This window comes from Seriola aureovittata, chromosome 1 (genome assembly GCF_021018895.1).
Source record: "Seriola aureovittata isolate HTS-2021-v1 ecotype China chromosome 1, ASM2101889v1, whole genome shotgun sequence".
In the NCBI taxonomy this organism is placed as follows: Eukaryota; Metazoa; Chordata; class Actinopteri; order Carangiformes; family Carangidae; genus Seriola; species Seriola aureovittata.
In genome coordinates this window covers 32497154-32522897 of record NC_079364.1, presented here as the reverse complement: position 1 = coordinate 32522897, position 25744 = coordinate 32497154, and the positions used below count along the sequence as shown (strand labels likewise).

General features: G+C 41.2%; 1 protein-coding gene across 1 annotated transcript; it reads right to left on the bottom strand.

The window, feature by feature from the left end:
- Positions 1 to 254: 254 nt before the first annotated feature.
- On the bottom strand, positions 255 to 14546 carry LOC130170006 (uncharacterized). Its single transcript, XM_056377088.1, has 4 exons — positions 14535 to 14546; positions 14329 to 14402; positions 2244 to 2452; positions 255 to 364 (listed from the first exon to the last, which is right to left on the bottom strand). The coding sequence occupies exons 1-4, from the start codon at positions 14544 to 14546 to the stop codon at positions 255 to 257; spliced, it is 405 nt and encodes a 134-aa protein (XP_056233063.1).
- Positions 14547 to 25744: the final 11198 nt, after the last annotated feature.

Sequence of the window (25744 nt, the reverse complement as noted above, 5' to 3'; positions counted from 1 at the left end):
TCTCCATCTGTGGAACAGCCATTAGGAACACTCTCTCTCTCTCTGAAAAGACCTGTGATTGGCCAGAGTCAAGAGGATGAGCGGACGTCTGGTTTAAAAATGACTGTAACTAATCTTATGAACCATTTAATCTTGATTAAAAAAATAGTTTGATTTGTAAAAATTAACGACATGCCATAGTTACCCAAAGTCCAAACCTCAAAATTAAAAAATAATGAATTAAATGAATTAATAATTTAAATAATTGGGCCATGTCAATCCTGTGATTGACCGGTGACCTGTCCAGGTGAACCCTGCCTGTCGTCCAGTGTCAGCTGGGAGCGCCTCCACCCCCTGTGAACCTGTCGGGGATGAGTGGGTGCAGCTGATGGATAATTAAAAGGAAAAGTTGATATTTTTCACATTTGAGAGATTGGTACCTTGAAATGTTTGACACTGCATGAAGATAACAATTATCAAAACAATGTAATTTGACCAATTACCATGTACTGGGTAGTTTAGTCTATATCATCTATATAAGCATCTCATTTTAAGCTCTTCATATCTTTTATATATATATATATACACACACACACACACACACAGATATCTCGATTTGTAACCTTAATGCTTTTAATTTGATCTCGTGGTTTAATCTGGATTAAGTTAATATTAATGCTAACTGAACATTTCATACTGCTGCTGCTGCATTTATTGTGCAGAGGAGACCACTGTTAACTCCAGTACAACAAGAAGAAAAAAAAAACAGACCTGTGAATACACATGAAGAAAACACTGTGATAGATATTTGTATGGTGGTTTGGTGCAAAGAGAGACCAGGTGGTGTGCAGTCAGAGAGATGTATGTTGAGTCATTATTAGATCTCACCTGGACTAAGGTGTATAACACGAGTAGTAAGGAGGTGCCACTGATGTTAAAAGTGATTTGAAGCTCCACGTTACGTGAATTTATGTAGTAAGTAAGGAAGAAGTAAAAAGATCGTCTGGTGATCAATAAGAGAGGCTGGGCTGATCTGAAGGTGCAGAACTTTTCTGATTGTTGCAAAAAAGAAAGAAAGAAAGAAAGAAAGAAAGAAAGAAAGAAAGAAAGAAAGAAAGAAAGAAAAGGTAGGGGACAGATTGTGGAAAGTCTTTCTGTCTTTCTGTGATGGAGCCTTAAACTGGATTAAAGTTAAGCCTTTAGGATGATAAGGTGATTTCTCCTAAAGCATTCTCCCGGAATTCATTAGAGAAAGAAAGGTGGAGTTTTCCCAATCAACTTTAATCTCAAATATTATTGAACTGTTTGGTGACAAGACAGGTCCATTTTAGTTACGTACTAAAATACTCCAAATAGAAGCCAGAGGAGGAGAAGAATAAAACAATGAAACACAACAGTAACACTTCAGTAGCACTGTTCATTTGCTTCTGACCACATCTCCTTTTTAAAAGAGTTTTAAGAGGTGATTTAAAAGACACTGATTTGACAAGTCTCAGATCTTCAGACAGGAAGTCCAGAGCTGAGGGACCTTGACTGCAAAAGCTTGGTCTCCCAGAACCTTTAACACCCAACCATCTGCTTCAAATAAAAGGAATAGCTATTCTTCCACTTGGACTCTTTGACAAAAGGAACATCTATTCCAGAAGAGGGAAACAGGTCAAAATGTTGGCAGACCTCCTCTGGAAGCGTTGGACACGGGAATACATTCCATTGATACAGAGACAGAAATGGAATGAGGTAAAAGGAAATCTGACATCAGGGGATATAGGACATGCTGATCATTTATGAAAGCTCCCCACGCAACTTGTCACGTTTTGGGAAAAGACTGAACCCTAATGCAGCCAACACAAGGGAGTAGGTGGAAAATGTTTAATTAACAAAAGAACTTGCAAAACTGGTGAAAATGCAAAATGTAGGCAAACAGGATACAACAGGGGAAAAGAGCATAAATCAGGGTAAAGCAGGATAACACAGGACGAACTGAACAGGAAGCAGAAGCACGAGGTAACCCAGGGGACAAGAACAGACAACTGACCCAGACAAAGGGTGATAACACAGGTGAAACACATGCTTGGTGCTGGTGCTGGCGTTGGCGCTGGTGCTGGTGCTGGCGTTGGCGCTGGTGCTGGTGTCGGTGCTGGTGCTGGCGTTGGTGTCGGTGCTGGTGCTGGTGCTGGCGTTGGCGCTGGTGCTGGTGCTGGTGCTGGTGCTGGTGCTGGTGCTGGTGTTGGTGTTGGTGCTGGTGCTGGTGCTGGTGTCGGTGCTGGTGCTGGTGCTGGTGCTGGCGTTGGCGCTGGCGCTGGTGCTGGTGCTGGTGCTGGTGCTGGTGCTGGTGCTGGTGTCGGTGTCGGTGCCGGTGCCGGTGCCGGTGCCGGTGCCGGTGCCGGTGTCGGTGTCGGTGCTGGTGCTGGTGTCGGTGCTGGTGCTGGTGCTGGTGCTGGTGTCGGTGTCGGTGCTGGTGCTGGTGCTGGTGCTGGTGCTGGTGCTGGTGTCGGTGCTGGTGCTGGTGCTGGTGCTGGCGTTGGTGTCGGTGCTGGTGCTGGTGCTGGTTCTGGTGCTGGTGCTGGTGCTGGTGTCGGTGCTGGTGCTGGTGCTGGTGCTGGTGCTGCATGGATCCCAACACATATAACAACAAGGGGGAGTTGTTAGGATGCTTCCCTGGATCAGAGGGTTGCCCACCCCCCCTCCTGAAAATGGAAGGAGGAAGAAAAACAAAACAAAAAAAACCTCAATCACAGACCCCCCCCCCCCCCTCCTCCATCCTCACCACAATCCAATATACACACACCACACATACACAATCTCCTCTTTCTTCCTTTTCCCTTTTTTCTTTCTTTCTTCTTTATGTTATAATTATGAGCATGTACCGGTTGATGCTGCATTTACATGTGTAGTATTCTCATCATACATGCAAAACCTCAAGGCCATTCTATCTATTCCGACTCACACACATACAAATTTTTTTTTTCTCTTTTTGGCCTTTTTTTATTTATAATAAATTACATTTATAATACATACTAATTCAAAATACCATCTGCAATTATTATTATTACTCCTTTTTTTCCTTATGTGTTTGTTGTATCCTCTGAGTACATGTTTGGTCCAACCTTTGTCACTATTGTTACACTTGTCTTCACTTGATTTGTTATCCCTTAATTAAGGGAAAAAGGGAGAGAGTGTGTGGTGATCTTGTGACTGCTCCTAACAGATGTGTAGCAAAGGTTCAGGTGACGCATCAGAGTCTCTGATGTGTTTCAAACCCTGCCACACCTCCAACACTGACCTGAAGAAAGATGTCGGACCAGTGAGGTCCACCTCATCTTATCTGAGCAGAAACAGAACCCCTTCCTGCTTACTGCAGCCCAGACGGCCTGCTCTCAGAAGATACTGCTCAGACGTTTCGTGCAACCTCAAACCACATTGATAGAGGATCTTCTGGACAGTTTGCAGTCTGCATTACATTATATTTGATTGAATATCCACCAGCCCATATCCTCCTCCTTCTACTGGAAGATAGAGTGCTGCTGCTCATTTCCAATGCAGTCCTGTCCAGAAGAAATCCACAAGTGTATTTTTGATTTCAACAACCAGGCTCCTTGCTGGGGATAAGACTTTCCGCTTGTGCCACAGTGTTGAAGCAACTAAGTTTTTAACAACCCAAACTTGTCCCCCCCTACAACAGCTGAGGTAGCAACCAATGCCATTTAGACATATTTGCACACACCAACACTGCTAAACCCTCCCAGATTTGTTTTTCAAATTAAAGTCCTCATAACCCAAATAAACTCCTTCATGCCAATCCCCTACATTGCAGTGCTGACGGAGGAGGCATCCTGTCTCTGTTCCCAGTGCCACAGTGTAAAGCCTCACATTTGGCTTAGCAGATGAGGGACTTTGATATAGACTAAAGCGATCTTCTAAGGTGCACACATCAGTTTGGTCAGCAGTGTATATATTGACATCATCTGCATGAGCAGACACTACTATTGGCATGCTATAGAAACTGTTAGGAAGATAGAATCCTTTTAGTTTATTCCTGATTGCACAGAGTAAAGGATTTATGGCCAAACTGTAGAGCTGACCGGAGAGGGGACAACCCTGCCTTATTCCCCTTTGGACTTGTATGTGCTTGCTCACCCCATCCCCCACTTTCACAATGCAGTTTGCACCACTATGTAACAAAGTCCACCCAAGCCTGAAAAACCTCCTCAACACCAAAACCCTGGAAAGCAGAAAACAAATAATTGTGCCAGAAGCCGAGATGTTTTGTTAATGTCAGGTTTACACCACCTAAGACATTTAATACTGAAACACAGAAGAGAAAGACAAGGGCGTTATTTCTTACTCGCGAGGAGAACGGACAGAGATTTGCTCAGTTACAATCTCCAAACCCGCTCTGAGCAAACTCCATCGTCTCCTCTCTTTTTATTATCACACAAAGACTCCAAACACTCCTCCAGCAGCAAGACATTGTTTATCTCAAAGGCCTGAAGGTCATACCAGTGTAACATAAAGTATGTCAAAGGTAATACAACGAATAACATAATACAATGAGTGATCATAATCAATGAACATAATGAATGAATATGATGTGTGAATATGATATGGGGGTGATTGTGATACATGGTATAAATGTTTATTTCAGGGTATAGAAGTAGAACAGACTGATCCCAGTCTGTTCTGTACAGCGCTCGTGTCCGCCTGTGGTCCTCTCCACCACCTGCATCCTGTAAGACACTTCATTCTGAAAACAACTACATATATGGTTAGGGTAGTAAAACATGTTAAAGACACGTTTACGTTACACACATACTAACTTCAATAAATCAGAGCATGTTCATGTTAAGGGCAAGGTACAGACTAACCACATATATGATCTAAACAGCAGGGCAGAAATGTTCAATTATCAAATATGAGATAACTATATATACAATTATTCCAACAGATTATCATGAAACCTTGCGGCTCACACACTGCACAGCAACAAGTGTTATTTAGGTAACATCAGAATATTCACTCACATGTGAATACACTGGTCCAATGTCATCAAACACAGCACGTGTCTCAGTCATGATGACTACATTACTACTAAAACTCAGCACTGAAACACTTGCCTGTTTTGTCCGTTATGTCAGAGGTTTCATTTGATTTTCTGATAACTGACACGGTCTGAATTCTCTGGTCCATGATCTTGTCCACTTTCCATGTTTGATCTTAACAGGCTGATAACTGGTGAAATTTAGCCCAATCCCAGTGCAGGATAACTGTTAGCGTCATCCACATTTCCTTTCACATGTCACGCTGATCATTTTTAAGATACATGGTAAAACAAACTCTGAACAGGCAAAGCTACATGAGTTGGCAGTGTCGCAAAACGGTCCTTACAGTGAAGTCCAACAACACTGTAAAACAGCTGGTTCATATAGGCCTAATAATGTTTGAATTTACATATGAGCTGATTTAATATTGAAAACAACACATATTCAATACTCGTAATTCAATACTACAATAATAGTAGGCTTTGTGGTCACTCACAGACAGTTTGAGAATCACTACATTTAAAACATGATATTATAACTCATTTACTCGCGGACTGCTAGAAGTCGTTTGCGAACCACACTTTGAGAAAGGCTGACCTAATGTTTTATTAACACATTGACGTAATATAATAATATTCTACATGGGGTTTCCGCATTGACTATATAGTTCACATGTAGCCCTCACCTCCTCCTGGTTAAAAACATTATATTTGTAATTGAACAGAATTTTTTAATATTTATTGTTCAGTTACAAATGTTTATATTTGTAATCTGGATAATTTTCCTCCCAGTTGAACATTTTGGCAAAAATCAACAAACACTGTTACCCCACAGTATGACAGTGACCTGAGATAGAAATTATTTCAGTCTGCCCAATATATAGGTGTATATACAAATATATTCCACAGTTTACTCCACAGCTAGTGTCAAAGTAGCTATTAAGAAACTGGAAAAAGAAATAAGGAAATGTGAGAATCACGTAGATGTCCATGAGAACCAAGACAGGCTGGGGGAAATGTGCCATAGACGCTCCAACCGCTTTCTTTTTCAACCAAAGAAAGAGGCGATGGAAAAGCTCATGGCATGTCTACGTCTTCCTGATGGAAGAACGACACTTGATCCAGCTGAAATGAAAGTCCATGTAGTGGACGCACTATACAATATATACACTGCTCAAAAACATTAAGGGAACACAATCATCACAGTATAACACCAAGTCAGTTAAACTTCAGGGATATCAATCTGTACATTTAGGAAGCACAAGTGATTGTGAATCAGTTTCAGCTGCTTTGGTGCAAATGGAAGTGACAACAGGTGCCATGTGGTGGCCACAGACACTTGCTCTCTCCTGATCCTTCCTCACTGATTCTTCTCTAGTTTTGTGTTTTGCTAGTGTCCTTGTCACTACTGGTAGCATGAGGCGGTACCTGCAGCCCAGTCAGGTTGCACAGGTAGTCCAGCTCCTCCAGGATGGCACATCCATACATGAGGTCCCCAGAAGGTTTGCTGTGTCTCCCAGCACAGTCTCAAGAGAATGGAGGAGGAACCGGGAGACCGGCCGTTACAGGAGGAGAGCTGGACAGGTCCAAAGAAGGGCATCAACCCAGCAGCAGGACCGGTACATGCTCCTTTGTGTGAGGAGGAACAGGAGGAGCACTGCCAGAGCTCTACAACATGGCCTCCAGTAGACTACTGGTGTACATGTTTCTGACCAAACTGTCAGAAACAGAGAGCTCACTGACGAGGAGATCCCCCAGGACACCATCTGCCGACTCATCAGGACCATGCTCAGACGTTGTCAGGAGTGCATACCGGCACACGAGGGCCATACACACTACTGAGTCACATTATGAGATGCCATGATGAAATTCACGGAAGTTGGATCAGCCTGTGATTTCAATTTTTTACTTTGATTTTGGGTGTGATTGTGAATCCAGCCCTCAATGGGTTGATCATTTTGGTTTCCATTATGTCATTTTGTTTTATCAACAAATTATACAATGTACATCAGTAAAGATTTTCAACTTGAAGAATTTGTTCATCAAGCTCCAATACACACACACACACACACACACACACACACACACACAAGAAGGGCTCAGAGATAGAGCCTTGGGGAACACCTCAAGTCAGCAGGGCTGCCAAGGAGGAGGTCTCACAACATAACAGTTCTGTTTGCTAAGTAGGAATTGAAGAAGTCTAAGGCAGTGTCCCTGATACCCACACACTTTCAAGGTGCTCCAATAGAATGATCAACTGTGTCAAAAGCTTGTAATGGAAACTTTAACATTGTCATTTATGTTTAGGATTTGTGTTTGTGTGACAGAAGAGTATTTTGTATGAAGGACTTTAACCCTGTTAATCACGTTATCACTGAACCTTGCCTGCAGCCACATATCTGCATATTTGATATACACAAACAGTTATTGTTTAACCAAGGTCGTCTGCAGCAGAACTTTCCCAGGAGCGCCTCTGGAGAGGCGTAGTCTGAAAGATATAAAATGCGAGTTATCTCTGTCTCTGTTCGGGGTCCATTTTGTCAGTCTGCGACGTTATAGTCCCATTAGCACAAATCTTATAATAAAAGATAAGGATTACTTCTTTTGGGAAATTTCATTTTAAAACTTCCACAACAAATGGAAGGATGAGGATGAGATGCTGAACGTGAACCAGTGTTGAGCTCATTGCCAAAGGCAAAGCTGTGTGCAGGCAGGAGTCTGGGACTTCTGACAAGCTGCAATACCTCCCCTGATGACTGCTTTGTAACCAAGGTGAAGTAGGTGGCAGGCAGCAGGTAACAGGCAACAGAAAGCAAGTGACAGGTAACAGGCAGCAGGTAAAAGGGCAGCAGGTATGAGAGGAAGTAACAGGTAACAAGCAATAGATAACAGACAGTGGCTAACAGGTAACAGGCAGCGGGAAACAGGTAACAGAGTGCAAGTAACAGGCAGCAAGCAAGAGACAGTGGCTAACAGATAACAGCAAGTAAGAGGCAGCAGGTAGCAGGTAACAGGTAACGGCCACATCATGGGTGGCATGTAGAACAACACAACGATCTTGCAGGCAGCAGTTGAACTGTCTGATTTAAATACAGAGCGGATAACAGGGAAACAGGAAACTGTGTGATGATGGCAGCACAGCTGGATAAGCCTTCATTTGGACTTCGAAGCTCTGTGGCGACCTTTGATGGCTATAGTTTGTATTTTCTCATATACATACTGTCGAAATAATTAGGGTATCAGGACAGCAATGTTTTTTGTGTTTTTGTTTGACTATGTTTATACTGTACATTTACATTGACATAAGACTGAGGGCATCTGGTGGGTGGATGAAAAACGCCAAGAGACAGGATGTTTGAAATAAACAGGCGTGAGACAGGAATCACTATATTGAATATTCGAAAGATTTGTTTTATAGCTACAAATTAGATGCAGTTGAGTCAATGCACAATGTAGAGGATGTGGCTGTGAATATCAGGGTTGACACAGTGTGTGGATACAGTGTGTAGATGCAGTGTGTTGACTGTGTATTTTTGTTGAAAATGCTCCTGTAGCAGGTGCAGGCTGATGGGCTCAGGTCCTGGGTGCAGTCTGTCTCTGGATGGTGGGTTTTTGATCTCTGACCCGTTTAAGCTCAGGCACTGCCGGTGATCCTGCGGATAAAACACTATCCGGGGACAGCTTAACACTGACCTACACTCCTCATAAAAACATGTTATTAATGTTGATAGGTGAAGCAGACTGAGGCCTGCCAGCACAGCTGATGCTGGGCGGCTGCAGGTTTAGGGCATGGCTTCATATTAACATTTACACATTCCTTCGGTTCATTCACAGCACATGCGTTTCCTGTATTTGCTGTAAATCATGGCAGCCATAAGTTCAACACATGTTCTGAAGAGATGTGACGTCACACAGACTGTGCGGTCAATGTAACACAGCACCACCACCACCACCACCTGGGGGGTGGGGGTGGGGGGGTGGCAGAGAGCATGAACGGATGTATTTACATGTGTGAACAGTGATGACTACAGAACAGAGCTCAGATGCAGAGGGAAGAAATCCTCTTTGTGTCATCAGGAAGGTGAACGGCTCAGTCCGCCTATAGGAAACACATGACGATCAGCAAGGTCAGCACAGGGACAGAGATCACAACACGACATCAACTCAACACATTACAATTACACTCACACAAACAGTCATGCTGATTGGTTGATGGTGGCCTGGACCTGTTAGAACACCAGAGTCCAGTATCAGATCATAAGGAACACATGTAGAGTCAGATCCTTACAGTCTTATAGACAGTTCAGTTTCTGGTTTCTCTGCAGGTGAACTTACACTCAGTCTTACTGAGTTTCCATTATAAATCAGTACAGCTGTGTGAGCGCTCTCCTCTCACCTGAGCTCTCAGTCAAACAGTTCAGTTTGTGCTGCATGACAGTCTGCAGCCATCTCAACACAGAAGAAACAGCAGACTGGTCCAGCAGACCAACTGAACCTGGGGTCAGCTTTTAATTCAATGCAACGTGATGTCCTCTGGCAAAGAGCTGCAGAGCCAAGCACATAGTCCTGTTGGAGTGAACAGCTGTGAAGTCCTGTGTCAGAGTATTAAAAACTGTTGTGGAGTCTGAAAAACAAATCTATGTTTGGTCTGTCTTTTATTTTGGTTTCTGAATAAATAAATAAATAAATAAATAAATAAATAAATAAATAAATAAATAAATAAATAAATAAATAATAATAAAAAAGTTCTGTCAAGGCATTACTGAGATATCATGTCAGTGAGAATGGGACGGACAGACAAACTGAAAATAATATGCCTCCAGCTCTGGCGGTCGTCAGCATGGAGGTATAAAAAACACAAATCCACTCAGGTGTGGAAATGTGAATATGCTGAACCCAAGCCCAGAAACAGACAGAGTTTATTGCAAACACTGATAGGTGTTGCAAAAGAGTATTACTGTGGGAGAAGGAGGTATCCAGTCACGAAGGTAATGGTGGTGAGAGAGTCCAAAAGGCCCAGTTGGTCCAGAGGCAGAGGAGTTGAGAGTGAAGGAGTCCAGGTGGTTGGCAGCAGGAGACCAGAGGACAGCGTATCAGGACAGAGCACATGGCAGACCAGGAAACAGCAGTGAGTGAGAATGGACCTTAGGCAGATGGAGAGTTGAGTTATGACAGGTCACAGTCACACACTGGAAGGGAAGCAAAACAAAAACCACACAACCCCAACTTAAAGCGGGCAGGCTGAGGTACAATCTGGCGATGAATGGTGAGTAGATCTGGGGTTATATACAGGAAGGCTTGATTGGTGATGACCGGCAGGTGGGTTGAACAGCAGGTGCATGGAATGATGTAATCAGGGTGGAGTCAACAGAGTGCTGGGTAACCAGAGGCCTGTACTACGAAGCAAGTTCAACAGACCCAGGATAACGTTTAGTTTTCTGGCTTAACTTAACCTGACATTGACCGTCCTGATAACCTGTACTACGAAGCTGGTTATCAGCTGGCTCAGTTAACCCTGGTTTACCTGTCCAGCTACAAGCGCGTTCATGTGAAAGAGGCGGAGTTGTTAATCATAAACAACATTGTCTGAACTATGAATGAAGTACTTAATATGATATGAGAAGAAACACTGATACTTGCTGGTAAATTTGGTTATAGCGGCTTCCAAATGTAATATTTCACAAGGTGAAATGTAAACAATATGGTTATATGGTATTTCCAGGTCTAAATATAATTTATATCAAAGTCAGACTTAAGATATTTTGTAAATAATTGCGTTAATTGTCATTATGTTTGAGTATTTTCACTCTTCAGTCTGATGATGAACAAACTGTTATGAACGTGAGATGCAGATAAATCAGTTAAAGTTAATGTCAGACTGTTTCTGCTGCAGAGAGAAAGAAAAGAGGAGAGGACTAGTTGATGTCTGATGAGTCAGTCTGACTGAAATGTTCATTTATAATCATTTAAATAATTAACAGGGTGTGGCTCATTGTTGTAATCTAAGACCTCAGAGGTTTAGTTTTTATTTCCAGTTGTGGTCACAGAGTCTCCTCATGTTGTTCTGAGCAGCAGTGATGAAGAAGAGAGTGAAAGCACTGACACTGTCAGGAATCCTTAAAGAATATCTGTTCAATAAAAATGAAGTTATAAAAGTTTATTTAGCGTGATGAACCAGTTTTTTAGAAGCTTTGCTCTAAAACCAGAGTGGACACATGGAAAGACTCAAACAAGAAAACTATTCCACTGCTTTTTTATATTTTATATCTACTGCTTGTTATGATTGATCACTTTACTGTAAACTCTTTAGTCCCCAGGTTTTGATCTGATCCTCTGAAGTTAACCTGCATCGGAGCAGGTTAGGAGTTCAGCATCAGTTACCATGGTGATTTACCCTGGTAACAAGTAAACCACCATCGTAGGACTGAAAACCCAGAATTAAACCTGAAGTTACTTTGATAACCTTAAATCCTGCTTCATAGTGCAGGCCTTAGGTCTGCCACACATGCCACACACACACACACACACACACACACACACACACACACACACACACACACACACACACACACAGACAAACAAGGGGAGGGAAACAAAGGAGGAGAGGGAAACTGGAGGCACAGGCTGAACCATGACAGGAATTCAGGAGTTTTACCTGTTGGCTCATTGAACAATATTAAACTCCATGTGTGTCCAACATCTCAGTTCACTGAAGTATGTTTCTGCACGGCACTGGTTTCCTTTCACCCTGGAGAAACAGTTCACCTGCCTGATTGTCATTGTATAATTCACACTCAGTTTCCAAACAAACACATTCATCTATTTATATATATTTTAAAAACCAGCATGGTTCACTCTCTGCTTAGTGCTAGTTTACACATATGTGTGTGTGCACGAGATACAAAGATGATGTGATGTTCATGAAAACATAATAATCCTGACTCCGTCACTTCTCCTACAGTTGATCTTGTTAATGCAGATGTACATGTCCATGGACACACAGGTGAACTGAAGCCTCCACATTAATGAACTGTTGATGTGTCTTCTGCAGGTGAGGAGTGTGTGGTGATGTGATTGGAGGGGGGCGTGTGTGCTGGTGTGTTGGAGCTGCCTTCAGATCATGACTCTCTGTTGTGGACATTGGATAAAGATGCAGTCTGACCTGCAGTGACTGAAGTACACACCATGTAAATAACTCACACTATGTTCCAGGTTCAGACTGAGATCAGGAGGCAGAGCTTGTTTCATCATGTAAATAGGCTGCAGCTCGGCTTCATTACTGCGATGTTCAGTCATTCAGTCAGTCAGGGAGCACAGGAAGCCTTAAAACCAGCTTTAATGAGACAAAGCTCTATTTTTAGAGTCGCAGCAGATGTGATATGAGGATGGTGGAAGGTGGAGTGGAGGGAAAACACATCCAGTCACTTCAATGGTCTGTTTCAGGAAGGTCTCTGCACAGTAGGAGGAAGTTCAGCTGTCTGCTGTTTAACACACTTCATGCCAGGGCTGCAGGTTTTTTCTCTTGTCTGCTCTTTAGGAAACCTCTAAACAAAATGTTTTTTCTGTCTCTGAGTAAAAGAGATACAAACCCCTGACTAACAGCAGACCAAGAGCCTAAACACTGCAGCCTGCTCCACGTATGAATGAAGACTTCGACTGTATTTATCCATGGTAGTGAATCCAGGAGGGACGGTCCTGATTGATCCTCAGGGGAAATGAAGCATGTTTCTGCTGCTGGACCTGAGCAGCATTTAGTGGTGATGAAGCTGAGTCTGTGTCTGATTCAGTGATATATCATCACCTCTGTGGTCCTCATGCTGTAAGCTCTGTAGTCCTGTTGGAGTGGATGATTCACAGGATGTAATGATAGCTCTGTAACTGTGTCTCTGTCCTCCACAGACTGAGATGTCTGTAACTGTTGCATGACTGTGATGATGGTTCAGACGTTCATGTTCCCTCGGGATAAACTGTATTATCTCTGGTAATCCTTTGAGTTTTCCTTGTGCAGATGCAGTTTGTATGAACTAATGAGCATCTATTGTTTCTCAGAATTGTTTTCTTTTCTGTCTCTCACATTTTTGTGATTTATTTTGTCATGACCTGACTCAAGTTGCCACAACAAAAAGGGAGACACACCATGGTTAGCAGTTATTACATGTTCACAACATGAGCTGTGGAAATCAGTCAGCAGTGTGTTGTGTGCACGAGGTGCAGAACTAAACATAAGGACTGAACTAAGATAACATAATCCAAATCATGGTGTGACAGCAGAGAGAGAGAGAGAGAGAGGTCAGTGTGTGGAAACCAGTGCAGTGCAGACACATACTACAGTGAACTGAGGTGCTGGGCACACATGGAGTTTAATATTGTCCAATGAGCCAACAGGTAAAACTCCTGAATTACTGAGTGACAACAAGAGGGTGTCTATTATAGAAGCTAATATCATAAAGGTAAAAGACTAAACCACCACACACACATACACATACACACACACACACACACACACACACACACACACACACGACTATTAACATGAATTAATACTCTATATTGATCTAAACATATATCTACAACAGTAACTCCTCCATTGTCTCACTGCTCATGACTGAGCCCCAGTGTTTGTAACATTAGATCATATATGAAATTGTATTTTGGTAATAAAATAACAAGCTAACACTGGAAATGAAAGGACACGCTATCAGCTAGCTAACATTAGTTCGCTAAACTGTAACTGACGGCTAACGTTACAAACTAGCTAACATTAGCGTTCATCTGTAGATACTGGACACAATCTAATTCAGAAGTAAGAAAGTAAACTTTAGAGGTGTCTGAAATCGGAACTTTCTTCCAGACAAGAAGATGGGAAATTGTTTTATCTACAATTACAGGTAAGAAGATTATATAAATGTTACAGCAACCCCAAACACTTGTTTTTAACTCTTTTGGGGGGGGTACAAGTCTTAATCAGGGAGGTCAGACACCCCTGATGCCTCATAATTTGAACCCAGAGAGAGGTTAGTTTTCAGCTGGGACTTACTGTATACATCCTGGAACACAGTGGGCAACACAGGTGTTCCAGATCCACCAATCAGCTACCTGGCGGACAGAGACAGACCGCTGTGGGCCAACCAAACCAAGAGGACCTCAGGGATCATCACAGTTTACATCAGTATCCTGCCTCCTCTCACTGTTCTCAGACGCACACACTTTAGTTACTGAGCCAACTTCTGGTTTGAATTACTCAATGTCCAGGTCACATAGAGGCGTGAACCAGACCACCATCTGAATACAGTTAAAGCTTCAGCTCTCACACAGAGACTGTAGAGGTCCTGAAGTCCTGGTTCCAGTTCCTGAGAGTGAGACCCTGCAGAGCTCTGGTGTCCAGCTGCAAATCCACAACAACACCAATCTAAAGTCTAACAACCTGATGTTTATGTGATATCTGTAGCAGCACCCTGAGCACCACCTCTTCTTCTTCTTCTTCTTCTTCTTCTGTCCTACTTTGCCAATGTCTCACCTCCTCAGGCATGGTGACTCATATTGCACTGATGTAGTCTGAAATAAAGGTGTGAATGCTTGAATGTTGGAAATTCTGGTAGATAATATTGTTAGCATCTTCAGACAGATCCACTCAGTCTGTGTGTGCCTGAACAGTAGCTCATTATCCTGCAGAAAAACACTTGTCTCAGTTTGCTTCTTTAACTCAGAGACAGAGGAGCTGAGGGTTTATTCTCAGTCACACAGCTATGGAGGAGCAGCAAACCTGTCTGTGCGTTTTTAATGATCTGATGTGTAATGAAGTCGCAGCTCCTCCCTGCTGCTCAGCAGAGTGAACCACAGCTCTGTGTCCTGCTGCATCAGTCGACACACCACTCAGAAAAATCTGAGCAGAGGCACGGAGCCATTGAGAGGCCCTCGTCCCTGGATCCGTTTGATTTTCTGTCAGCTTCATTTATAACTAAATATGGACAGAAACAAATAGAGGTCCGCTGTGTGGAAGAGAACTCAGATCTGTGTGAACTCCAGCTGCAGGTGAAGCTCATGTACAGAGAGTTACAGAGCTGCGCTGTAGAGGACGTCAATTAACTTGAAAAATGACTTTAGCACATTCAGATCAATAAAATAGCCATTAGCCATGAGTGCAGTTTGAAGAGCAGGAGAAGGAACACAAGTGGAAGATTAAAGTTGGCAGAGTTATAATTTGGTTCAGCAAATTCAGAGATGAATTTAACTTCATTAACTATCGAGTGGCTGAAGTCTAGAAGCAACAACACAGAGACAAGAGAGTTCCCCCACAGCACTGCACTTCATCCACACAGGTGAACAAACTGAACACAGACTGAGCTGGACAGGTGGAGACAGGAGGTATATCAGTGTGACAGACACAGTGACGACCTGCTGTTTCAATATAAAAATACCTCACATATACAGGGGTATGTAAAACCTTCTATTAGCAGATGATGACACTGTACTGACACAGGACTTCACTGTGCTTGAGGACATTATTACTTTTCCTCCTCATAAAACATGCAGAGCAGAATATTTGAATATTTTAAAGAGTGTGTGCATTGTGTTTGCTTGTTAGCAGTTTATTCTTCATTGTCTTTGCTGGTGCATCACTGCCAGCTGTCGATGTCGCTGTGGCACATCAAGGCCATCAGTTTTATCAGTTCTGATAGGATTGTAGTCACCAGGGCCAACAAGGCCAACAGCATCATTGTGGCTAAAGAACAATCCAACAAGACAGGTTGGAAACAAACCTCACTGCAGTCATCCTCCTGATTCGAGTACTGTGTCATCAGAACTGATCAGATCCATGGTCAAAGGTTGTGATAAACCGTAGATTTCCTTCAAACACACAAGCTGGGACTTGAAGATATGTCAGTTTTGGAATTAATAATTATTTGCACACATCTAAGTCTGAAAAGAAGAATTTGTCATATATCAGTTGGTAAATGACTCCAAACTGAGGACGAGGAGCTGAGTCCCAAACACGTGGATGTATTATGAGACCTGGATACCGGATCTCAAAATGGTGCCTGCATACCCCAAAAAAGTTTCTGGATTCCGAGTTACTTCCATGTTATACGGCCCACTGAATATGCAGAGTAGTATCACTCTATGGGAACGAGCAAACGGCATTCTAGCAGAAATTCATGGAGGAGTAATAAGACTTCTATAGGACTTGCTAGGGGGGTTGAATCCATGGATTTATACAAATGACAACAGCAACAAATAATGAAGATAATGTTCTGAAGAGTAAGGTGGTGTTAAACCTACGATCATTGATATCACGGATAATTCGTGTTGACAGGATTTTTCACTGCAATACCGCGAGTGGCCACTGGGAAGAATTGGCTTCAAGGCAGAGCGGTGGTGCTGTATCCAGCTCCTTTAATACATTCATGCCCAAACATCAGCGGTCTGAAAGGTCAGACAGGATAGAAGGTAAGCTAACGAAGACTGGATGGAAGCTAAGCTAATGCAGGGAGGATAGAAGCTAAGCTAACACAGGCTTTAGCAATTAGTACATATCTGCCTCATTCTCCAGATGTGCAGCTCTGCTCCAGCTGTGACACTCAGGAAGACTTTTCATGAACATACACTTCCATATCAATTTTAATGACTGCGGTGACTGCATGCAATACTTACTTCCCAAGTCATTTAGTGTTTTTTGTTTAGTAACAATACAGCTGCAATTTTAAATTAATAATACCATGATGCATTTCCTCTGTGGTGTGGGAACAGTGATGAGGATCTCTGAGCTGCTGATGATCTGCGGAGGTGTCTTCTCTCTCCCCTCTTTGTTCAGCTACACTGACACAAAAACAATATCAATCTGAACTGAGAGGCTAACATGGATCCAGTTCTAGCAGCATCAGAGTCCAGGGTGGGCACAGCAGTGTCACACTTCACTTACTCCACCCGTCTGCACCATAGACTGACACAGCTGCCGCTCCAGTTTGGAAACTGGTTTCATTTAATTTTAGTAAATTGAGTCGTTTGATTTTTTTAGTTTTAGTTTTAGTAGTTTTAGTAAAGACTTTAGTTTTCATCAGTGGCATGTTGTATCAATTTCAACACACATTTTTAATGTTTACATATTGAGGCTATAGCTGTCCCCATCTTTGTGGACAGTTACTATGGTTACAGGTCTCTGTCCCATGCTCTCCTATGTGACTCTGCAGTAACACAGAGTAAATGACCTCAGTAAATCCAGTCTGTCTCCAGATGCAGTAGGTAAAGTGTGTGAGGTTTTAACCCACATGATGAAATATGGCCAGAATCCAAAGTGATTAATGGAAGTGGAGAGAAAGGACCAATCTACACTGTTCAACACCTTGTCAGCATCAAGGTTTGCTATGATAAATGGTGGATAGTTTGGTGAGATGTTATTTTTCAATAAACCGATCAGGTTTTCTTACCTTTGGTTTTCTTGTTCAGGCTGTTGTTGAGTTCATGTTCAGTTTTCAGGAGGTCTGACCTCTTCACCTGTTTTTGCTCTTTTGTGATTTCTTCCTTTCTTGTACAATATGATCTTATTTCCTTCTCCTGACAGTCTCTGTAGTTTCCATTGTGTACACGCTGTTATTCTAGGAGTGTTATTGATTTTGATGATGGATGCCCATTCATGTTTGAAGTAGTCGTGACATTGTCTTTAAGTAATGAGTTATTGAAATGCCATCTGGGACGAGGATGAGGTTGGTGTTCTGAAAATAATACTAATGGATGCATGATCAGAGATGATAATATACTGGATGGCTGACTCAGTCATTGTGTGTGTAATAGAGTCTAAACAGGAGTATGATTTATGATGAAGTGAATAAGGAGTGGGAATAAAATCCCATCCCCTCACACCATCCCATAAAGACCACCTTACAACTTTACAAGAATCATGTTGTAAACAGAGGATGAATAATGATGAAGATGGTTATCCATCTATCTATCTATCTATCTATCTATCTATCTATCTATCTATCTATCTATCTATCTTTTAACCTAATCCTGGTATAGATCCTATTCTTGCTTAATGTTACACTTTTATGTCCTCTTGGCTTTTATTTTGACTTTTTCAACCTTCACTTCCTCTTCCTGTCTGTCCACCAATCTACGGTCTCTGCCAAATGAGAAATGAAGACATGAATTTTCAAAAAAAACCAAAATTGGATCATTTTTTAAATTTGATTTTCTGGCTTTTTGTTTGGAAACAAAAAACGAACAGACCACATGATTTCGTTGTTTGTTTTCTTTTAGAATTAAAAATCAAATAAAACCATGTGAATTTGGTTTTTGGTTTCAAACAAAATAATAAAAGGAATCCATTTCGATAGTTTTTACATTACATTTACATGAACTGTTTTTATTTTATTATGACACCGTTTTGAATTTAAGACAAAAACAGATTTACCTTTTTTCATTTTTAAATTACAAATATATCCGATCATACCAGGACCAATGATGATGAGTTTTTCTTTTTCTTCTTTTCTTCTGCTCACAACACAATGCTTCAGAATCAGTTGAGTCTAGTGATTGTCACAGTTCCTGACTAGAAAGTCTTCTTTTGTACAGTCACTGGACAGCTGCCTAAAACCAGTAACTAACTTATCCAGCCTCAGAGTGCTGCAGTGTGCCCTGGCAGTGTTTGCTTCTGTTGGAGAGCTCATGTCTCCAGTAGTTTCTACAGTGTTCAGAAAGTTAAGATATGATCCAAGGAGAGATTTGTTGTTGTCAAACCTTATTGAGATAATGCTGCAGTTGAATTTGAATCCATTTAATGGATTATACAAAAGTTAGTCCACTAAAGTGACCTCATCAAAGTGCCACCCAACCCTTATTCTGATCAGTGCTGAAGGTTGGCAGTACAGTGTTCCTCCATCAGTTGGTATAAGCAGGGGATGTCCTCAGCATCAGTGCAGATGTCAGTCTATAAACAATGTGTCTCACTTGAAGCTAAACAGAGCAGCTTTGTGCTCTCTGTTCACCTCTGGCCTTTTCTATCAGCTGCTTCCTGTTGTAGCGGATGAATCTGACACTGATGATCTGGAGAGACACTTGTTGTATTTAAAGGCCTGTTCAAAACATCTGATGGGGTCCAACAATAAACTGAGAGTAAAGTTAACAGCTCTGCATCTAATGGCCTCTTTTTTATGTTTCCATCGTAACGTGTGGACATGAAGCAGAGGTTGATACTTAACTGTCACAAGAAAAGATTTAGTAATATGGGGTAATAACAGATCTGTTCACTAGGAGCAGGTCGGTGTCTGTGTTTCACCTTTATTAGAGAATAGATGGTTGTTGATAAAGGTGATTCAAGAAGAGTCATACCACAAATACCTGCCGTCTTTTAAGGTCATATGAATGAGTATCATGTGTATAGATCACAGGTCATGACATTTGATGTCCTGGACCAGAGAGACACCAGCAGGTGATGGACGCAGCACTAAAGCAGATCACATGATAAACTAGATCACCTCCTCATGGTCCTCACTCAGACTAGTTTCAGGTTACATCCCTGTTTATCCAGAGTCATAGAAAATATGAAACATTTGTGTGAAATTTTAGTGCTGTGTCACCGTGACCTTTGACCTTTGAACACCAAAATCTAATCAGTTCTTCCTTGAGTCCAGGTGAATGTTTTTAGGTCCATTAAGGCGTTATGGAGATGTTGCATTCACAAGGCTAAGACCACGGTTTGTTAGCTCACTATGAACTTGACCTTTGACTGTTGACCACCAAAACTGAATCAGTTTGTCTTTGAGTCCTGGTGAATGTTTGCTAATACAAACAGTATTTTCATGGCAATGCAATGTTTGCACTGCCATGAAACTATTAGTTTGATAACATTGTCACCTTGAAATTCTCTTCTGCTGTCTGCAGCCAGTCACAGTGGGATGTGCACAGGTGGAGGAGAGGAGCAAGCAGGAAGAAGCTTTATTCAGGTATGTGTTAGACCTGAGCTGAGAGTACATGTCTCAGAACTACGTCTGTTTCTAGAGAAACGTCAGTGTCCTGCCAGTCTGATGGTTTCATCAACTTCATAGCTGTAACAGGATAATACTTCACATGTAAATAAATTACTGTGATCAGACCATACATGTGTTTCAACCAGTATTGAATGTGTTTAAAGCAGGAACATCAATTTGCACTGATCTTTAGATGGATGTGAGTGATTGTTACGGTCTCTGTCGACCACAGCTGCTTCACTGTATAAAGGCCATTAACTCCCTGCAGCTCAGTGCCACTCCACACACTGTTCACTGTGTTCACTTTCATTAATGACACCAGGCTGCTGCACAACAGCCACACACACCTCTGCACATATCAGACTGGTCTGTTACACCTCAGATCACCAGAGCTCATTGATGCTCCTCAGTGTCCAGCTTAAAAAAATCAGCTGTTCATGTTTTATTGTTGAGATGCAGAAGAAAGCAAACGCTGCTGTGTCACAGACTATCATGTGACCATTTTGTCCCCTTAGAATAATACGGCTCTATCTGACATTTTTTGTCAAAAGTGAGTTAAAGCTCAATATCTCAAAACTGCTCAGAACTCAGAGAGAACCTTATAATTCCAAGGGGATGGTTTCCAATGGGAAACAGTAGAATCTAGACTGAAACAGAATCAGATTGATGAGGTCATATAAACTGCTTCAATAAATGTTTTAATGTTGTCACTGTTAAAAATCCATAGGCTCTGCCTCTGTATGTTCACACATACAGTACAGAATGTGAGCAGGTCACAGTAGCAGCTCTGGGACAGTGCGCACAGCATCATTCAGCAGGCATGTGCTTGCTCACACACAGGTCACATTGTGTTATTGTAGCTGTGTGTGCTCACTGATGTGATGAGCCTTGTCTCACAGAGGCCCTCAAACCTCAGAATACACTTACTGGTTTGCATCTCCTCATTGTTGCTTTCTCTGTTTTCTCCTTCCATCTCTCCATCTCTCTCTCTCTCTCTCTCTCTCTCTCTCTCTCTGCTTATTGTTTTTATTCATACCAGCTCCTCCGAGCTTATCGTCACAACTCACAGTTCATCAGTGACTGTCTACCTGAGCTTCATCTCCCTTTCAATATCTGAGCCTCACACATATTCAGGGACTGGTTTGTATCACTACACTGTGAAGACTCTATACACACACACACACACACACACACACACACACACACACACAGTGGCGGCCAAGCGTAGCTGGGCCGAGGCAGAGGAGATTATGATGGCAAATTGTATCTCAGTGTTTTCTGTAAACCCCTGAAGCAGAGCTGGAATGAAAACAGAATAGAAAATAGAGACAGAAAACAAGGTGGACCAGAGGGAAAGGACAAAAACAATAGCAATTAAATATCCATCCATATATTTGTGCCTGATGGCACTTCTCACAGAGAATAATAAAGCTTCTGTGTGAGTGTGTGTGTGTGAGAGTGTGTATGTGTGTGTGTTTGCTGTAGGTGATGAGAGTAATTGAAAAACAGTGTCACGTATGAAGTGTCTCAACAGTCTGTGTGTGTACATGCATATATTTCTTTTCAGCCGATAGAAGTTAAAGCAACAGCCACATTATTACACTGAGAAAACACTCTTTTCAATTTTCCATCAATAGACACATTCAGTGTTATAACATTGTTTTCTTCTTATTTTTATAGAAAAATCAAATTTTTGCACATAAATAGCTATGAAATAAAACCTGAAATAAATACGTTAGGTAATAAATGTAGAAATATATAAATAAACATAGACAATAAATAAATAAATAGCTATATGAATGAATAAATGAATGAATAAATAACCACGCTCCCTCGTTTGAATATAACAGATGGAAATAAAAAAAGTAGCAAAATAAATGTGGCATTAGGAAATAAAAGTATCCGGAAATAAATAAATGTTGAATTATAAAATAAAAGTTCCCTGAAATAAATAAAAATGTCATTTCATAAAAAAGCTAAGTAAAAAAAAGCAATTTATTTGTTTATTTATTCTTTGACTCACTTATGTATTTATATTTATTCATATTTACATTTATTTATATATTTCTACATTTATTACAGTTTTTTTTATTTATTTCAGGATTTATTTCATAGCTGTATTTATTTATTCATTTAATATTGATTTAGATGGCATTCCATACCAACCACCTGTGCAAGGTTGTGCAAGGTCCAGTGTGTAAGTAGTGCACATTGTTATTGCTTACTAAAGGAAGCAGGTGAACCATCAACACAGACAAACAGAAAACATTTGTGTATTCATGACACATAAGAAAGTAAGACACAAAGCCACAGGTCACTGTAGTGCTGAGGACACTACTAGGTGGACCGCGTCCGGACCACAGACTAATGGACGTGGACTCTCGCTGAACCTCCATAAACCTGCTCTAATGGCCATCAGGGGGTGACTCCACTACAAGAACAAATCTGGTTGCAGTGTTGTGCATGTAAGCGCACCAAAATATAAGTGCCGTTCATTGAACATGCTCATATTTTGGTTAACGATGAACTGAATGTACTGTATTTGTTTGCAACTAAGGAACGTGAGTGTGAGCATCACACCAGAAGGTGGCGAGCTTCGAGCTATACCTCTTGTAAAGTGTGAACTTGCACATCACTGTCTGATTGTATTGAAGTCTATGGGAAAATGACCAGTAAACCTTTTCCATATGAATTTCTTAGTCTCAGTTGCTAGTTTCACATCTTCTTAATTTTTTTAAATTATGGTCCCATTCAGAGGAAAATGGACAAAAAAGCAAGGTAAGTTTTAGGGCGTGGCTACTGTGTGATTGACAGACTCTACCACAAATGGCAACCTGTCAGTCAGCATAGAGGATGGAGTGATGTCAAATGGAGCTTTGACTTGTCATTGTGATTTCAGTTCATGGAAGTTAGTGTTAACATTGTGTTTGTCTAAAATGTTTTGTTCAGTCAATTTCTACTAAAAGTTCTAAGGAGTCGAATGTTCAATTTTTCTGGTAAGTACATTTCGTTTCCAGTCTGTTCCAGCAAAAATTAGCATCCCTAATAATATTACCATTAACGTGAATTACAGATGCACCTTGCTAACCAAGCTAGCACTAGCAGTAGCTGATAACTTAGCATTTCCTATGCTAATAAAACATAGCCCTGCTGGGCTGGTAACCTGTGGTAACCATAGACTGTGGGGTGTTAGCCCAGGCCTTCATGCTATTCAGTCAAACTCCAATAAAAAAGGTAAATTCAACGAGCATTAAGGTGAGGTGGTGTTTCTGGCACATGTGACCCAGTCTAACTGAACTGTGTTGGTGTGATGTGCTGCATTAATGTAATTTAATAAATTGTCCATCACATTTAACACAGTAACTTAGAAGTGGTTAAAAAAGTGACATTAACTTTCTACGTTGTCATCAAGTGGCAACCTATTGTGACGTCACCCCTTGGTATGTTAACTGCCATTTTGAAGCCTCGAGTTTGGCTTAATGGATATCGCCATTTTGTTTTTTTGGAGCCAGAAGAAACCATATTTGGATGAGAGGGTGGAGCTGGGGAGGAGGGAGGGGTGGATCTGACCTGTGGACCTGAGGAAACTAAATACGCCCAACAGCAACAGGCTCCTGACTGAGCCGTGCGAAGATGCTGCTAACATGGTTAGCTTTCAGAATACAAGGTAAACTTTATAACTAACTGTTAAATTAGCCTTAGAAGCTAACTGCATACATCCACATTTTGCAAATATCATATACTGTATGTGAGGAGTAACTTATAATTATTATTTATTTATTTATTTATTTATTTTTTTATTATTTTTACATTTCTACTATGATTTTACTTGTTACTAAAAATGAGGTTGTACTGGGGATTCATCTACTTTTATTATGCAAACTTGTCTTGTTACAGTGAGCCTCACCTGTACCTTCATTCACAACTCAATTTCAACTCATTCTTTTGTACACCTCTGCAGTGGTGTAAATTGTTGAAATTAATGCTTCTTTTTTCTGAAGCTTTGCTTCAACTTTGTTGATGGTTTTCATGGAGCATGTCTGGTATGAATTCTAACAGTAGCAATATGCAGTGTGGTAATTACACAACAACACATAGATGGAAGTTTTTCCTGAATTTGTAATTAATTACAAGACTTTCTATGTTGGCTTTAATCAACAACAAAAATAATAGAAATGTTTAAATGTGGCCGTCCTTCAACAGTGACAATACAGGATCTAGAGATAGATACTAGAGTTTGTGTTTTTCTAATTTTTCTTATGTACTTACCAATTTTAATAACACTGAAAACACTAATTCACCAAAGTGTCAATTTGATAAAAACATACTCAGTACAATTTAATCACAGAAGGTTTATTTATTAAAGACCTTTTCGATGACAGCAATTAAGTTATGAATAAAACTAATGTACATGAGCTGTACTACACTGACAACTGCTTCAAAATCTGGACTGTCAATTTTCAGTTCACACTAAAGAGTGCGTAAGGCTAATACATACATCTATGACGTCACAGCATCACATCTATGAAGAGTCTGGTTTTGCTCCAGGTTGCACTGGCATCATCATCATCATCACCACAGCCCATTCGAGAATGAAGGAAATCATGCAGTCTCCTTTGTCCATACGTGAGGTCCTCCCTCTGTGGGCACCAGTCATTCAGTTTTCAGTGTGGATTCCTCTGAATGACAGTAAAAGACAAACACTTTAGTTCAGACATGGTGGATCACAGTTAATCACACACATATACCAGCTGTCAGGACAGGTGAATGAATACCTGCTTCAGTTGAGGACTGCTGTGTATGAATTCACAGTATTAAATGACAAACCCCTACAAGATAATGTTCTTCTATACATTGTGTATTGTACGCAATACAATACGATACAAGCGGGAAGAGGAGACAGCAAATACGTTAATGAGAAAAACCTGAATATTTTGCTGCATGTAGGAAAATTATATCAGCGACAAATTTCTTTTAATAACATGATGCTGAGTTAATTGTTCAATTATATTTATCCTTGTCCTGCAAATGTGCAAACGAGAGGCGTGAATTTAGCCAATGACACCATAATGAGTTGTGGAAAACATTTTTTGACTGAGTAGTACTGCAGCCCCGCAGCCTACGTCCATTTTTATACACAGTCTATGGTTGTCATCAGGAGTTACCCAGGTGAAAAAAAGTTACACACTCAAATCATTAATGTGGTGATAGACAGCCTGTTGTTCATAAACATTATTATTGGGAACTACAAATATCTGTACAAGATTTTTCTTGTAATCTATCCAATAGTTGCAGAGATATTTCAACCTGGACCACAGTGGTGGACGGACAAAGAGACTGTCAGAGCCCTCAACCAGCTGACGTCTCTGAATGACCCTCGTGTCCCAGCCTCCCGTGGTTTAGAGATCAGTGCGGCTTCTCTCACAGCTCTATAAAAATATAGCTGAAATAACTTTTATTTGTACCTGAGAAACATGTCTCACATCTAACATCTCTTGTGCTGGAAACAACCCCAACAACCTCCACCACTGTCCTCTGTCTCTCTCATGTGGACTGCAGTGTCTAGACAGTCAGAGGACAGTGTTCAGAGACGTTTGGTGAGTAAAGACTGAGACTAAAGGTGAGGGGAGGAAAAAGGAGACAAGTCTCTCACCCCCCCTTCAGAACTGTAAACTTCAGTAGCTGAACACCTTCTAAACTGTGTCTGTCTCTGGTTTGGCCACACCACAAGTGAGGAGGACGATGTAAACACACACTTACAGTT

Bases quoted from the DNA above. Each gene is read 5' to 3' on its own strand.
- LOC130170006 (XM_056377088.1), bottom strand. The intron at 2,453-14,328 runs GTGAGAGCTGAA...CACCAGCACCAG, and splicing joins AGGACCTCTACAGTCTCTGT to CACCAGCACCAGCACCAGCA. The intron at 365-2,243 runs GCACCGACACCA...ATTATCCATCAG, and splicing joins CAGCACCAGCACCAGCACCA to CTGCACCCACTCATCCCCGA.